This window comes from Ceratotherium simum, chromosome 40 (genome assembly GCF_057802395.1).
Source record: "Ceratotherium simum simum isolate JZ-2026a chromosome 40, ASM5780239v1, whole genome shotgun sequence".
NCBI lineage: Eukaryota > Metazoa > Chordata > Mammalia > Perissodactyla > Rhinocerotidae > Ceratotherium > Ceratotherium simum.
This window is the reverse complement of record NC_141939.1, coordinates 2,718,915-2,734,422: the sequence shown is the minus strand read 5'-3', so window position 1 is coordinate 2,734,422 and position 15,508 is coordinate 2,718,915. Positions and strand designations below refer to the sequence as shown.

The 15,508-nt window shown below is 42.6% G+C and overlaps 1 protein-coding gene across 2 annotated transcripts; it reads right to left on the bottom strand.

Moving 5' to 3' along the window:
* Nucleotides 1-5,939: 5,939 nt before the first annotated feature.
* Nucleotides 5,940-7,009, bottom strand: MTLN (mitoregulin). Of its 2 annotated transcripts, none has more exons than XM_087426124.1 (2): nucleotides 6,699-7,009; nucleotides 5,940-6,034 (listed from the first exon to the last, which is right to left on the bottom strand). In XM_087426124.1, exon 1 carries the CDS (start codon nucleotides 6,985-6,987, stop codon nucleotides 6,817-6,819), a length of 171 nt encoding a protein of 56 aa, XP_087282250.1. In that variant the 5' UTR covers nucleotides 6,988-7,009; the 3' UTR covers nucleotides 5,940-6,034; nucleotides 6,699-6,816. The 2 variants fall into 2 exon arrangements, with proteins under 2 accessions (XP_087282250.1, XP_087282249.1); XM_087426123.1 differs by having other exon boundaries at nucleotides 6,703-7,009.
* Between the last annotated feature and the right edge of the window lie 8,499 nt (nucleotides 7,010-15,508).

The following is a 15,508-nucleotide window of genomic DNA, read 5'->3' as shown; positions in this document are numbered from 1 at the left end:
GCCAGGGAAACCAAAGCGGCGGCACCGGAAGGTGACGCCATCACGGCGCGCCCGCCGGATGGTGACGCCATCACGGCGCGCCCGCCGCGCGGTGCCGGGGCCGAGAAGGCGGGACGGCGGAGCTGCGGGGACAGTCCTCTCCGGCGGTGCCACCCGCCACCCCCAGGTGCTGAGCCCTCAGCTAAGGGTGGCTGCGCAGGCCGTCATCTTTAGTTTCCCTGCCGATTCCGAAGGATTGGAGTGAGGGGTGCAGCAGAAGGCCCCGCGGCGGGCGAAACGACACGTCTCAACGCCTCAGTCTCACCACGGCGTTTGTTTTCTGATAGCACTTTTGCTACACTAACCCTGGAATACAGTTTCGGCATCCTAAAACTCTTTCATTAACTGCAAGGATAGCTCTCCTGCGTGACCTTCACGGGATGATGCGTGGTTCTGCTGCGTACTCTTCACGTCAAAAGGCAGTTTTTAATTCTTTGCTGTTGGAGGTCGTGCTGACGTTTCGTTTCGCGCTGGTTCTGCACGCTGTCCTGAATTCTGTGAGGATGGTGATTTTGTCTGTTCTACAGCAAGCCTGTGAGCAAGGAATGATGAGCCCCGTTTTACATCGACTCTCAGGGAGAGCGTCATGACGTTTCCCCAAGTGGGACTGAATCCTTTAAATCCAGTTCCCAAACTCTTTCCACTTCGCCGAATAAGAATGATGATGATCTGACCTCACTTTGCAGTTGATGAACCTCGCTAATATAAGTGAATGTTCTTCAAGACAACACCTAAGTTGATTCCACAGGCCCCGCTGCCTTACTGTTCATTTATTTACGTACTTTTTCCTTCAAGGACAATATAGAGGGACAAACCACGTGTCCACCTCGCTGAATTTTCACATTGAACAGACTCCCCCCACCCCACCCCCAGCCCCCCCCGCCCCATGTAACATCACCCAGATTTGGATACAGAACATTACCAGCACCCTAGTGGTCTTCCTTTCTCGTAGTCTCCTAGTCTACCTACTTCCACCGCCTACACCACAGGGAAACACTGTCCTAACTCCCAACAGCAAAAATTTGTTTTGCCTCTTTTAAAACTATAGAATGAAATCATGCAGTGAGTATTGGCTGCTTCACTTCTTTCACTCAACAGCACGTCCGTGAGATGCAGCCATATCATTCTGTGTAGTGGTAGTCTGTTCGTTCTTGTTGCTCTCTGACATTTCATTGTATGATACACCCTAATACACTCACTCATTCTACTGTTGCTGGGCATGGCATGGGGGTTGTTTCCAGGTCAGGGCTCTTATAAACGGTGCTGCTATTTGCATACATACATACTGTGAACATATGTACACAGTGCTGAGCCGCAGGGCATGTTCTATATTCAGCTTTAGTAGATACCGCCTAGTTGTAATTTACACTCTACCAGGAGTGTATCAGTTTCAGTTCTTCATATCCTTGACAATGCTCGGTATTGTCTGCTTTTTTTGTAGCTCGTGTCTTTATTTTGAATTAATTTCTCCATTGTGGTTCATAATACTTAAAAGTTCACTTAAATGGCCAGACATAGTATTTCCATTAAAAATGCTTATAAGAACAAATGAGAAAATAATGAGTGCTATAAAATACTTTTAAATGGATTAATAAATCAGACTTCTAAGCGATCTTGTAAGAGGTCAGCAAAAAGGAAAAAAAAGTGCACAGAAGACAATCCACCATTTATGAAATTCTTATGTATTTTAAATTAAATATATGTCCATAAATAAAGTAGGAAAAATATTCTATATCTGATCTATAGGCATTTCCAAATTTTAAATGGAAAAATTACAGGGTTATGAATATAGTATAATTCTATGTTGGTAAAAATAAACTAATAAGCCCCCTAGATATGTGTGTATGTATGAGCAATGAGGAAGAATGCAAAAGTTTATTACTCTCGTTCACCTCAGGTGGAAAGATGACTTTGACTTTATACATTATGGTACCTTATTCAGAGTTACAAGCATTTATTCGAGTCCTGGATCAGCATCATCAACATCACCTGGAAGCTTGTTTGAAATGCATATTCTCAGGCCCCACCACAAGCCTACAAAATCAGAATCTACAGTTTAATAATACCCCAATGTTTCATGTGCACATTCAAGTTTGAGAAATACTACTTAGGTATTTAGTATGCAATAAGGGATGAGATTACTCGGCTAACTGCCTCCTTTTTCGTTAATTTACATTTCTTTTGACTTCTTGTAATGCTCAGCGTTTTCACCTTAATGCTAGTCATTGCTTCTGTTGTCGTCCCTTGAGGCCATTATGAAAATCAAAGTAACCTAAAACAAGAAAGCTTTGCAGTGAGGTAGCCCAAAACACCAAAGCAAACCATGGCCACTGTTTCTCTTGAGATCAAGCTACTTCATAAAACTTATGATTTCCTTCCATCAGTGTTAACATGAATATCAATTTTGTATTGCGTCCTCATGGGAGACACTGAAAAAGAATTTAAAGGCTTCCAAGAGATTCATAATGTAGAACTAGTAGAACAAGGTGGTTAGAAACCAACCAACAGGAGATTGATTATAGCAAAGAGGATAGAGACATTTTGCCATTTCAGGGTCTTCAAGAAAACAATCTACTTCAAATAAAAGTGACAAATATTGGGCCAGCCTGGCGGCGTAGTGGTTACGTTCACATGCTCTGCTTCAGCGGCCCCGGGCTCGCAGGTTCGGATCCCGGGCGCGGGCCTATGCACTGCTCACCATGCTGTGGCAGGCGTCCCACATATAATGTAGAGGAAGATGGGCACGGATGTTAGCCCAGGGCCAATCTTCCTCAGCAAAAAGAGGAGGATTGGCAACAGATGTTAGTGCAGGGCTAGTCTACTTCACACACACACACACACAAAAAGTGACAAATATTTATGAGCACCTGTTGCAAAGCACTGGTTGGACCTGTGGGACAAGATGTTTAAGGCGCTGGCCTCAAGGAGCTTATGAGCTAGGGTATCAGACTAGAAACGTGAAGTTGCACTAACTACAAAAGATTGTCACGGAAGTATCACCTCGTGTACAGAATTCCCTGCCAATGGAACTGTAGACAATTGGACACATTGCATTTGAGTTCTAGAGTAAAATCATTCAAAGAAAATGTCCACTACGCAGTTGAAAGTGTGAAGCTGGAATTAAAGGATCAGGTGGGATACTAAGATCTTGGAGGGGGTCTGCTTGGATGTGATAGTTGAACCTAGAGAATGGCTGGGGTAGCCAAAGGAAAGGACAGAGCACAGGACCAAGGATTGAAGTTTGAGGAACTTGGAAAAGGCACGAAGAGTAGAAGTTTGGAAACTCGGGAAAGTTTTGTATTATTAGGGAAGTGAGGGAAGGAGAGTTTCAAGGGAGAAATTGGTATTACCAAATACTCTGGAGGTGAAAAGTAAGGATTCAGAAATAGCTAATAGCTATCAATGGCTCTGGAGGGTGGAAAGGGCAGACTGCAGCAGGTTAACAGGCAAAACATTTAGGAAGAAAGTGATGGTGGACCACTTTTTCTAATTAACAAATGATGGGGTCAACTAAAGGGATTTTTTTAAGTCAAGATCTGCACATGTTTGCAAATAGAGGGAAAGCAGAGAGTATAGATGCTAGAAAGAGAGGGTATACTAGAAAACAAAGAAAGTCCTGGGGGGAGATGCAGACTTCAGCTGAGGCCAGAGAGGAGTCACCCTTGGAAGGGTCTGGTGCATCTTCTCTTCTGAGAAAGGAAAGCTAATGAGACACAACGTCAAAACCAGTGGTTTCAACCTTGGCTAAGCATCACAACCACCTGGGGAGCTTTAAAAATCCTAATGCCCAGGAACACCGCAAACTACATAAATCAAAACCTCTGGGAAATGGCATGCAAGGATTTGTATTTTTAAAGCTCCCTAGATGATTATAATATGCAGCTCTGTTCAAAACCATTGCTCTTGACTAACTATTGAGAGGAAGAGGAGACATGAAGGAATTCCCACCTAATGGCCTTAATCTCCTCGTATGGTTGAGAGCAGTCTTCTCTGAATAAACGATGTCAACTGAGAGTTCAAGGAACACGGAGAAACACTGCTGAGAAACCAGAAGGGTGCAGTTACAATTAGAATGCACTTGTGGTAGCCAAGGGAGAAAGGGGAAGGGTCTTTCTCTGCTAAGTTTGGAGGCCCAAAAAGAGAGCAAACGCAGCGATGAAAGGTAAACGTATAAGCGAGAATGGAGTCTAAGCCAACCAGGGAGCCCAGCAAGAGTGATGAGCTGAATTGGGAGGGTGGGACAAGAGGGGTCTCAGAGCAGGCGGTTCCATAAGTGCAGACAGGGAGATGTGGAGAACGTGAGCTGTCCCCAGAGGAAGGTTTACCAGCTGAAACCAAAGAGGCCAAGTACAACGTGATGATGAGGTCCAAGACTGGGACAAGGTCCAGGAGAGAGCTGAAGCAACGTGGAATGCAGCAGGAAGCCTGAGGAGCCCAGTGTGGAGGAGAAAGAGAAGCAGGGTAGGGAAGTAAAAATGGGCCACTAGAGGTAGCTCCTGTGATTAAACGGTGACAAATGGCAGGGAGGAGTGTGAGACACATATGTCAACAAGTCAACAGGGTGTCATTTCCAGGGTACATGACTGGCATAACCCCTGAGTCCCAACCTCCTCATTGCCAATTTTGGCTAACATGGAAAAAGTAACATCTCCACGTGAGGCACTATTTTCAGGGAAAAAAACCAAACACATTTAAGCAGGGCCAGGGGTAGAGGTCTAGACGAGAAATGGCGACCAAGGCAACATCAAGGGGAACTGCCACCACAGAGCTGGGGATACACAGACAGTGTAAAGGCAGTAAGCAGAAGAGGGGAAGATTGAGTGGCATGGGGTGGCTGAAAACCACATAAGGACCTAGACAGGATGGGGGCGGGGGGGTGTGAACAGCACATGCCTAGAGGGGCAGGGATGACAGAACACTAAGGTGAGCCAGGAGGAAGATGAGTGTGTCAGGGCTCGCACGTAAGTAATGGGAACGGAATCAGCGTTGGAAAGGCCAGGTCCACCAGGAATATGGCACATAAATACGCCCAAACAGGCAGAACTGGTCATAACCCAGAGGCTTAACCAGACACATACCAACAGCACGGGGACACCATGGACCTTAAGAAACCCACTTTGTCTCAAACAGCCTCAACTCTTTGAGCCTCCATGAGGAATGGTGACTAGGATACTTCAGCAAACTGCAGCCCAGACGGGATGGAGCTCTAAGACCCAATATTTCAGTCCTAAAGTACTTCATTCACAGAATGAAAATAAAGTTGGAAGTAATAAAACATTTTGGTCTCAGTAAAATGGAAAAAACAAAAAAAAACAGCTTTCTGTGGAACAACTTTTCTGAATTTTCTTACGTTAATATGGAGCTGCTATTAAATTGGCTAAGACACAAAATTAATCTTTATAGGAATGAGGAGGGTAGTGTTTTAGAAAACATCTTTTGCAAATCAAAAATAACCAGGGACTTGGTCATTCACTCTTGAATTTTAAATATAGTTTGGATTTATCACTAAGCTTTATTCAAGCGAGTTTCTCCTTTGCATGTCCATTCCATAATGACAAATGAAGTTTCTGCCAATAAAAACTTATACGCTGTACTTGGAGTTATGTTGTGTCTCTTGGAAGTGTAAAGATCCTATATACATCAGTTATTACCTCAGTTATTTTTATACAGCCTCTTGCTTTCCTGAACAGGTGCAGTAAAACAGCTGACCAAAAGGACTCATAATGGTCCCTAGGCCAACTCTGCTTTGCTGTTGTACCAAGAAACTAGCATAGGTTCCTTAAGAAACAAGACATCTGCTGGAAAGCACTAATATATCAGTTTTGAGAATCGAGATCTCTTGATGCAGTAACCTGTATGGCAGGCAAGATACTCCTTTTCCTTTTAATAAAAGGTTCAAAGATGTTTAAAATTTTTTTATTTTAAAAATAAAATTGATTCATAAAGTGCAAGGAAAAACATTTCTGTCCAGTGGTCTATATGCATCTTCGACAACCTGTTGGAAAGAGAAAAGAGAAAAAAAAATTTAGAAATACATAATGATTAATTTCAAATTATTCTCTTCTATAACACTCTATTATAATTTCAAATTATTCTATTCACAGTTAAACCATGAACTATAAGGTCTGGTGTTAACAGACAAGAACACTGAGACCCTGAAAATTTGCACAGCTCTGATTAAAAAAAGCCAGGACTAGATGCAAGGTTCCTGACTTCCAGGCCCCTGCTCTTTCCACTTTAGCAGCCTGCCAGTAACCTAAGAATTCAGATTGGAGATTCCAAAACGTGAATGCAACGATGTACTACGGTGCTACCAAGGATACTACTGAAAAGAACGATAAGGGGGAAAAAAGGGTGTCAGGAACACCTCCAGGGTCCATTCTTTCTTGTTCCCTTTCGGTCTTTCCAGTATTTTCCGTTTTGAAGTTTAATGGTGTCAAGGTGCAGCAACACTACACGTGGTAAGACATTCCCATTAAACACACGCAGTGATCTAAAAATACGACACCCAAGCGTTAGTTATTAGGGAAAACACAACCTCCTCCTCCCTCCGGTGTCTGCGGGCGCAAGTCACCTCCCGCGAGCCATCCAGCGACCCCCTGCCCCAAGACACCCGCCCGGCTCCGCGTCTCCCCGTAGCGCGCCCCTGTAGGTACTGCTCACCGACACTCCGGGAGGAGCCCGGCTCGGCAGGCGGAGAGAGGCAGGCGGGCCCGGCCCGGCCCGAGACCCCGCGTGGGCGAGGCGAGGTGGCCGGGGGCCCGAGGGCGCGGGGCGTCAGGTCAGGTCCAGCTTCTTCTGCGTCACCGCCAGCTTGTCCTGCAGTCTCCGCTTCCTCCAGTCCAGATAGCGCCTCCGCAGCCGGTTGGCCTGCCAGCCCACGAGCACTCCGGAGGCGAAGGCCAAGAGCACGGACAGCTGCAGTGTCCTCTCGGAGACGTCCGCCATCGCGGCCCCCGGCGTGCAGCGCGGCCTACGGCGCGGCGGCGGGGTCAAACGGCGCAGCGCGTTCACGGACGAGGCCCAGAGGGCGGTGCGTGCTGGCGCGTGCACCGGGTCAGCCTGAAACTTGCAGATGCGTCGGGTCAGCCTGCAACTTGCAGATGTGTGGGACTCGCTCTCTCTCTCTTTTTTTTTTTTTTTGTGAGGAAGATCAGCCCTGAGCTAACATCCATGCCAATCCTCGTCTTTTTGCTGAGGAAGACCGGCTCTGAGCTAACATCTATTGCCAGTCCTCCTCCTTTTTTTTTTCCAAAGCCCCAGTAGATAGTTGTATGTCATAGTTGCACATCCTTCTAGTTGCTGCATGTGGGACGCGGCCTCAGCATGGCCGGGGAAGCGGTGTGTCGGTGCGCGCCCGGGATCCGAACCTGGGCCGCCAGTAGCGGAGCAGGCGCACTCAATCACTAAGCCAGGGGGCCGGCCCTCACCGTCTGTTGAAGGCTTGCCCAGCCTTGGATGTCCCCATGTCTCCTTCCTCTGAGCCTCTACGATATTTACGGTTTGACATTAATCAGCTACTGCCTTGCGTTTTTAGCTGACTTGAGTGGTGTGTCTTTCCTGCTTGTGATTTTTCTCAGCAGTGGAATGCGAGCCACATGTGTAACTTTAAATTTTCTGGTAATCCATTAAAAAAAAATAAACAGATAGGAACAGATGAAGTTATTTTTAATAATATTTTTTTACTAAGCCCAATATATACAGGATGTTATCATTTCAACATGTAATGAGTATAAAAATTATTAATAAGACTTTTTTATACTAAGACTTTGAAATCTGGTGTAGATTTTATAATTAACAGCATATCTCAATTTGAACACTAAATTTTCAGTGGAGGTACTTGATCAGTATCTAGATTTCATAAAATTTAGTTGAAAAATTAGATTCATACACTCACGTTCTTCCAGAGACACATAAAAATTTCTCTAATGACTGGAGACAAAAATAAAATAACTCCAGTAAGTGTTGAGCGTCAGTTTTTAAATTAAAATGAAATTCGGTAAACTTTTTTTAAAAAATTCAAAATTTACTTCTTCAGTCACAGTTGTCACATGTGGAGCTAGCTGGCTACTATATTGGACAGCTCAGGTCTAGAGGGCAGTGCTATGCCAGAACTAACACTGAGTGGCCTCTAGGAACAGCCAGATGCCTCACGCCAACAACCAGCAAAAAGCTAGAGCCCTACAACCACAGGGAAATTAACCCTGCCCACCACCTGAATAAGCTTGGAAGCAGAATGTTCGCCAATCCAGCCTCCAGATCAGCCTGGCTGATGCCTTGATTGTAGCCTTGTGAGAACCTAACAGAGGACCCAGGTGGCTGGACTCCTAACCCATGGAAAGTTGATAAGTTTGTGGTAATTTGTTACACAACAATGGAAAACTAGTATAGCCATGAAAGGGAGACCAGCAGGAGCCTGAACTCTTTCAGATGGAGGGTTGTACCTAGCCTCTGAATAGACATCAGCAAATAGACTTTCATAATTGAGGCAAAATGTATCTTAGTAGGGAGATGATAAAGACAACATTGGGTCCAATGTGAATTCACCTCTGCCATGCTTAATGTCCATTTATTCAGCAACTATCTATTGAATGCTGCAGTAGGCGTTGGGAATGTAGAGGTGAATACAGCACAACATCTGCCCTCAGACAGCTTAGTGCAGTGAAAGAAATGGAAAAAAAAGAATTAGGACACGTTCTGATGAATTGGAATATATAGTCCAGTATGTAGCTTAGACTTAAAAAAAGGAAAAAACCCTCAGAAACATTTTCTCTTTCTCTTACACTCTATCCAATCTATCGATCAATCCTGTTGGTCCTATTTTCAGAATATGGCCAGAATTAAACCACTTCTCACCCCTTCTCACTTTACTGCTACCATTGGGTCCATGCTGCCGTTGTCTCTTACCTAAGTTACTGCAATAGCCACTATCAAGTTTCTGTGCTTCTATATCTGTCCACTGCATTCTATTCTCAATATAGCAGCCAGAGTGGGCTTTTGAAATCAGAAGTCCGATCATGTCACTGCTCTGCTCAAACCCTGCAGTGGCCAAAGCCCCTACCGTGGTCCACAGGGCTCTGCATAATCGGTTCTCTTCCATTCCTTACCTCTCACTGGCCTGCTCACTGTTTCTTGAGATCACAGGCACGGTGCTACCTAAGAACATTTGCATGTGCACTTCCCCTGCCTGGCATACTCTTCCCCCAGAAAACTGCATGCCTAACTTCCTCAGCCCCTTTAGGTTTTTGTCAACTGTCACCTTCTCTACCTGACTATTTAAAAATCACAAACCCAAGGGCCGGCCTGGTTGCGTAGCGGTTAAGTTCATGCACTCTGCTTCAAAGGCCCAGGGTTCACAGTTTTGGACCCCGGGCACAGACCTACACCACTCGTCAGCCATGCTTTAGTGGCTTCCCACGTACAAAATAGAGGAAGGTGGGCACAGACGTTAGCTCAGGGACAATCTTCCTCACCAAAAGAAAAAAAATCACAAACCCAGCCAGCTCCCACTCTCTGACACTCCTGATCTCCATTTTTCCTACTCTATTCTCCTCTCCCATAGTACTTACTGCCTTCCACATACTATGGGATTTACTTACTTTTACTTTTTACACTTATTTTTTATTGCCTGTCCCCTTGCTATCACATAAGCTACTCAACTGTATACTGGTGAATTCCAAGTGCCCACAACAGGGACTGGCACATAACGCACACTCAATAAATATTTAGTGTTGATGACAGCAGGGAGTGGTCAGGGAAGGCTTCTGGGTGGGTGCCTGAATCTTGAAAGATAAATAGGGAAATCGGAAGAAGAGATGAAATTTCTCTGGATCTCAGTTTTCTCATTTGTAAAATAAGGAGTTTGGTGTGATTCATTTTCTCTAAGACATTTTTAAAAGCCAGTTACGGCAGCCTGAGGTTGTGTACTTGGGCCACTGGTATTATTGTAAATTTGAACCTCACTTGGAATCCTTGCCTCCAGTTACATGTGTGTTAGACTATTTGATTCTTGCCTCATCCCTAAGTGGACTTTGGGCTAAAAATAAGCCAGATCATGTACACTGGAGCCTTGAATATGGGAAAACCTGAGGCACATAGAGCTGGCTGAGACCATAGAAATGCCCTTATTTTAGCAGGAGGAAACTCTAGCCTGAGGGGAGCATAAAGCTCCTGGGGAGGAGGCAGGGGTGTAACATTTAAAATCCTTCTTAAAAGCCAGTGTGTGCCGGGCTTGAGACTTGGTACTTTTCCCCTGGGTGCATTGTTTCAATGGGACATTTTAGTAGACTTGATAATGGTCAACCAGCTTTGAGGTGATGATTAAATTTGGATTAACAGGCTGAATAGTCAAATGTAATGAGTTAATTGATTACATGAGTGTCTTTTGAATGATCCATTAACTGCTCTGTTGAGTTTGCTGTTTGAAGTGCTTGCCAAGGGAAAAGATTTTACCATTTACAGTATTAGACTTGTGTTGGTTATAAGTTCGTTTAAAGCATGTAAATGCAATTGATTTCCTCTGCAACTCCAAGACCTAAGCAACAAAGCAGTCATTTTATACCCTAAAGAGCCCATAAAAGGTGAAGTTTTGCCGTGATTGAAATGGAGCATTCATCTCAATAGGTCCTTGAGTTCTGGCCCAGAAGAACTCTTGCTGGGCCTGTTCCCCTGAGCCACATGTCAGGATTATAGGAGACCATTCTCCTGTGCATGTCTCCAGAATTCTAGAATAGAGAGGCAGACTAGAAGCAGTGCTTCATGGTTTCTGTCAAAGAGAAGAATCAAGGCTCAGCTTTCCCCATGGTATCACTTGCATTCTTGCCTGTGCACTGCGAGGAAATGATTCACGCTTGGAAATCACACAGCCAAGCACATCTGCTTGATAGATTTTATTCAGAGTGAACTAGGCGCCATTTTTTTTTTTTTTTTTTTTGAGCAGGGAAGTTGCATGATCTTGTTTGCATGTTAGTAAAATTAATCTCATTTCTGTTGGAGAATGGATTGGAAGATGCCAAGGATGGAAGTAGGGAGACCGGTTAGGACACTATTCCAGTAGTTCAGACAAGAGACAATGGTGGTATAGTCTATGTAGCGGACGTTGGACAGATTTGAGGTTGATAGGTATCTTTCTTTCAGCACTTTAAAGACATTCCGTTGTCTTCTGACTGGCATAGTTTTGGAAAAGAAGTCTGCTCTAATTCCTGTCTTTGTTTTATCTGTATGTAATGTGTCTTTTTTCCTCTGGCTGCTTTTAAGACTGTCTCTTTATCAGGAGGTTTTAGCAACTCGGTTATGATTTGTTTTGTATGGTTTTTCAAAGTTTATTCTGTTTGGGATGTGTTGACTCTCTTGCATCTGTGGGCTTAATAGTTTTCACCAAATTTGGAAAACTTTTCACTATTTTTCTTCAAATATTTTTATGCCCCTGAAACTGCGACTTCAGTTAGATCAATATTAGACTGTTTGGTATTAGCCCACAGGTCACTGAGGCATTTTTTCTCTCTCTCTTCAGCAACTTCATTTTGAGTACTTTGCCCTGCAAATTCTAGCTGCTTCTTCCCAGAACTCCAATCTCCGTCTCCTCAACTCACTGGGACTGCCAAGCTCTGTGTGGTTTTGCCCTCCCTGCACTATGGCCTAGAAACTCCCTTCAGGCAGTAATAGGGCAATAGTAGTTCTGACGTCATTTGTTTCCTCTTTTTCTGAGGTTATAGTTCTATCCTTTCTGTTGTGCCATATCTGAAATTATTTATTTGATGTATTTTGTTCGATTTTTAATAGCTGTTTATGGTTGGAGGGCAGTTCCTATAGCTGTTAATCTTTCATGGATGGAATGGACACAGTTATATATTTTGAGTATTATTGTCTGTTTATTTGATTAATGTCTGGCTTTGCCCACTAGACTGTTAGTTCCATGAGAGTGGAGACATTTTTTGTTTCTGTTTACCATTGTACGCTTATAGTATGTGTTCAATAAATATTTGTTGAATGAAATATTTTTAGATAAAAAACAAATATTTATTTGTAATGAGAAATCACAAAAATAATAACTTTAAAAAAACTGAATAATATAATTATGTTGAAGGAGGAGGCCACTTCTTAATATCTAAAACTAAGAAGCTGGATTTATTGCTTTGTAAGCAAGTCGGAGCTGTACTTGTAAAGCACACTTTCTCTCAGCAGTGCAGAGTGTTAGTCTTATATAGGGTCTCGAGACACACAGAGTTCAAGGATTGGTGGCTTTCAAAGGTGGGAATGTGTAGGGATATTTTTTTTAAACTTTTAACTGTGAAAGCAAGTGACGTCGTTGATGACTGGCTAACTTTCAGAAGCTCGTTCATTGAAAGGAGGCTGTTGCTAATCAGCTGGTTTTCAGGAGTGTGATTACTGACATGAAGTTGTCATGGATTGATTAGGATGGGTTTAAACCTGGTTATAGCAGTTATTTGTTGTGGTCAGATAACAATAATTTTTTTCTGAGAGGATAGAAAAATTTTTTCTCAGTCTCCCTTTTTAATCCTCCATCAGTCAGAGTTGCAGGAAATACTGTAGGAATGATCCAGAGTTCTACCACTGATACTGATTCTTCTTGAAGATGACGTTTCATTTCAAGAGGTCTGATTTTCAGTTGAGTATCAGTCAACATGTTTTCATCTTGTTTTGTCTTTGATTGATGTGCATTTGTGACTCTGGACAGCAGACACTAAACAACTATGACACAAACAAGAATAATTGAGAATATTTTAAGATGGGACTAGAAGAGACTTAGAAACCACGATCCAAGATTTCCCAGGCTTGAGGACGAGTCACAACAACTTCCCGAGTCTACCCTGGGTAGCCAGGTTGCCTTTTTCGTAGTTTGGATATAGATTGTTTCATCTCACCTGTAGAACAAAATCCAGGTAAATAGGAAGTATTATCAATAGTGCAAACTCCGTGGTTATTCTACTGAACGTAACTAACTACTGTTGAGCCTTTAGGGCAGGACTAACTTATTTATCATGTCAGCCAAAATGAGGTTCTAGTTTTTGATGATCGCCTCAAATTGGCCAAATCCCATAGGCAGAATCACAGTCCTCAGGACTCTATTCACAAGATATTATTTATACCTCTAGGAAAAATAATAAAGTTGCTAGTTTAAGAGTGTTACAACAAAGGATAGTAATCTGAGAAGGCAAAAGTAACAATATTTCATAATTCATTAACTAACTAGCAGAAAAATGATAGGTGTTCTCAGCAGTAAGAACTGTCCTGCACGTGGTACCATCAGATTTAAAAGTCCCAGTACAAGATCTGAAGATACTGCTACTGGTTTAGCTGAGGCTGCATTTGCTCCAAGGCAAATAGAATACGCCTTAACTACTGCATCAGAAGACAGGTTCATAATAGGCAATGGATCTTTGATATGTGCTGTGTGTTAATAACTTTAGGTAGTGATCTAACCTTTCCTTTCATGTGCATATAAAAAGAAAGGTTTTTGATAATCTGGGAGATCTGGTTTAGGTGATTGTAGAAGGGATGCTGGGGGATCACAGACAGCCTTTTCCATTTCTGCTTTCCATGGGAGCAGTTCTAAGAAGTTTGATTTAGTCAAATTGTATAAAGTCCTTGCTATTTCAAAAAAGTTTGGTACCCGTTGTACACAATGCCCAATTAATCCCAGAAATCCTTCTGACTCTGTTTTAGTGGTTGGTCTTAGGTAATTCTGATTAATTTGTAATCTCTCCTCAGATACTGTCCTTCCTTCAGCTGATACATCATGGCCAGGTCAGTGAGTAGATGTTTACAATCGTTCTTAGAATCACACAGATCAGGGGAACCAAAGAAGAGGTCATTTATGTGTGGGATCAGAACGATCACCTATGGGAATAGTATATCCTTAGAATCTTGGTTTAAAACTTGGGAAAACTATGATGAGGCTTCAATGAATTCCTGGGTCCACGTGAACTTTTAATTTTCTCAGGTGAAAGAAAGTAATGTTGACTGTCTTTATCAACTGGGACACTAAAGAAAGACAAGCATAAATATATTACGGTGAAGAGAGGATGGTGTTTAGGCACTACGGGGGAGTGAAGTGTAACTATTTTGCTAATTGGTCGCAGATCTCAAACAAATCTATGTTCTTGACCTTTAGGTATTTTAACAGTGAAACAGATGTATTACATGAACTGGTACAAGGTAGATTTAGTTGGTTACTGTAATGCCCACCAGCAGCAGATCTTAGGCCTAACTGAACAATCACGCTCAAGGACTGTAACAGGCCACGCTTAGTATTGGGTTCACTAAGAAGGGTAGAGGTCAGGATACAGTATTCTGACCAGGCAGTGACATGTAGTAGTCTCATAGCAGTGCACAGAGCAGAAAAAGGGAAGCTTAAATGTGAGAGAATGAGTTCACAAAGGTAGGTGTCATAGGAACCAATATCCTGTGTATAGTTCCATAGGCAGAGTTTCTAGGGCCACAAGTCACCATACTCAGGGAAGCCTAGAACTATGGCTTTCCACCAGGCATTTATACTCCATTCATGGTCCGTGCAATAAGGAGGCATTTTACCAGTCGGGGCTCATTTTTACCATAAGCAGTATAGACATTCCACTTCTGCAAAGTTTCTAGGGAAAAGGGACTAGAAAGTTAACCCAAGGTCAATTTTGCCTATAGAGAAGGATTTTTGTTAACCCTTTGCCCACAGATACAATTGGCCTAAGATCTTTCTTTGCTTCAGCTTTAAGAAGATATTAACATAGAACAGAATAAATTCCAGAAATAGACCCACATAAATATTGTCAATTGATTTTTGACAAAGATATGAATGCAGTTCAGTAGGTATAGGATAGTCTTCAACAAATGATGCTGGAATATTTGGACATCCATAAGCAGGTTGTGAACTTTGACCCTCAACTCACACTGTATATAAAAATTAATTAAAAATGGGTTACAGGTCTAAATGTAAAACATAAAGCTATCAACTTTTGGAAGAAAACCTAAGAGAGAATCTTCATGAACTTGCGTTAGGCAAAGAATTCTTATTATGATACAAAAGCACAATCCATAAATTGAACTTTATCTAAATTACACAACTTTGCTCTGCAAAAGACACTGTTAAGAAAATAAAAAGAAAAGCTAAAGACTGCAGAAAACATTTGCAAATCACATATATGACAAAAGTTGTATCCAGAATACATAGAAAACTCTCAAAATTCAACACTAGAAAACAAACAGCCTCATAAAAATGGGGAAAGATTTTAGCACTTTACCAGAGAAGATATACAGAAGATAGGAACATGAAAAACTGTTCCATGTCAGGCATGAGGGACATGCAAATTAAAACCACAGTGAGATACCACTACACATCTATTAGAACAACTAAAGCATTTTTCAAATGACAGTACCAAGTATGCTGGCAAGGATTCTGAGAAATTGGAACTCTCACACATCGCTAGTGGGAATGTAAAACAGCGCCGTCACTGAA

Bases quoted from the DNA above. Each gene is read 5' to 3' on its own strand.
- MTLN (XM_087426124.1), bottom strand. From the start codon at position 6,987: ATGGCGGACGTCTCCGAGAGGACACTGCAGCTGTCCGTGCTCTTGGCC.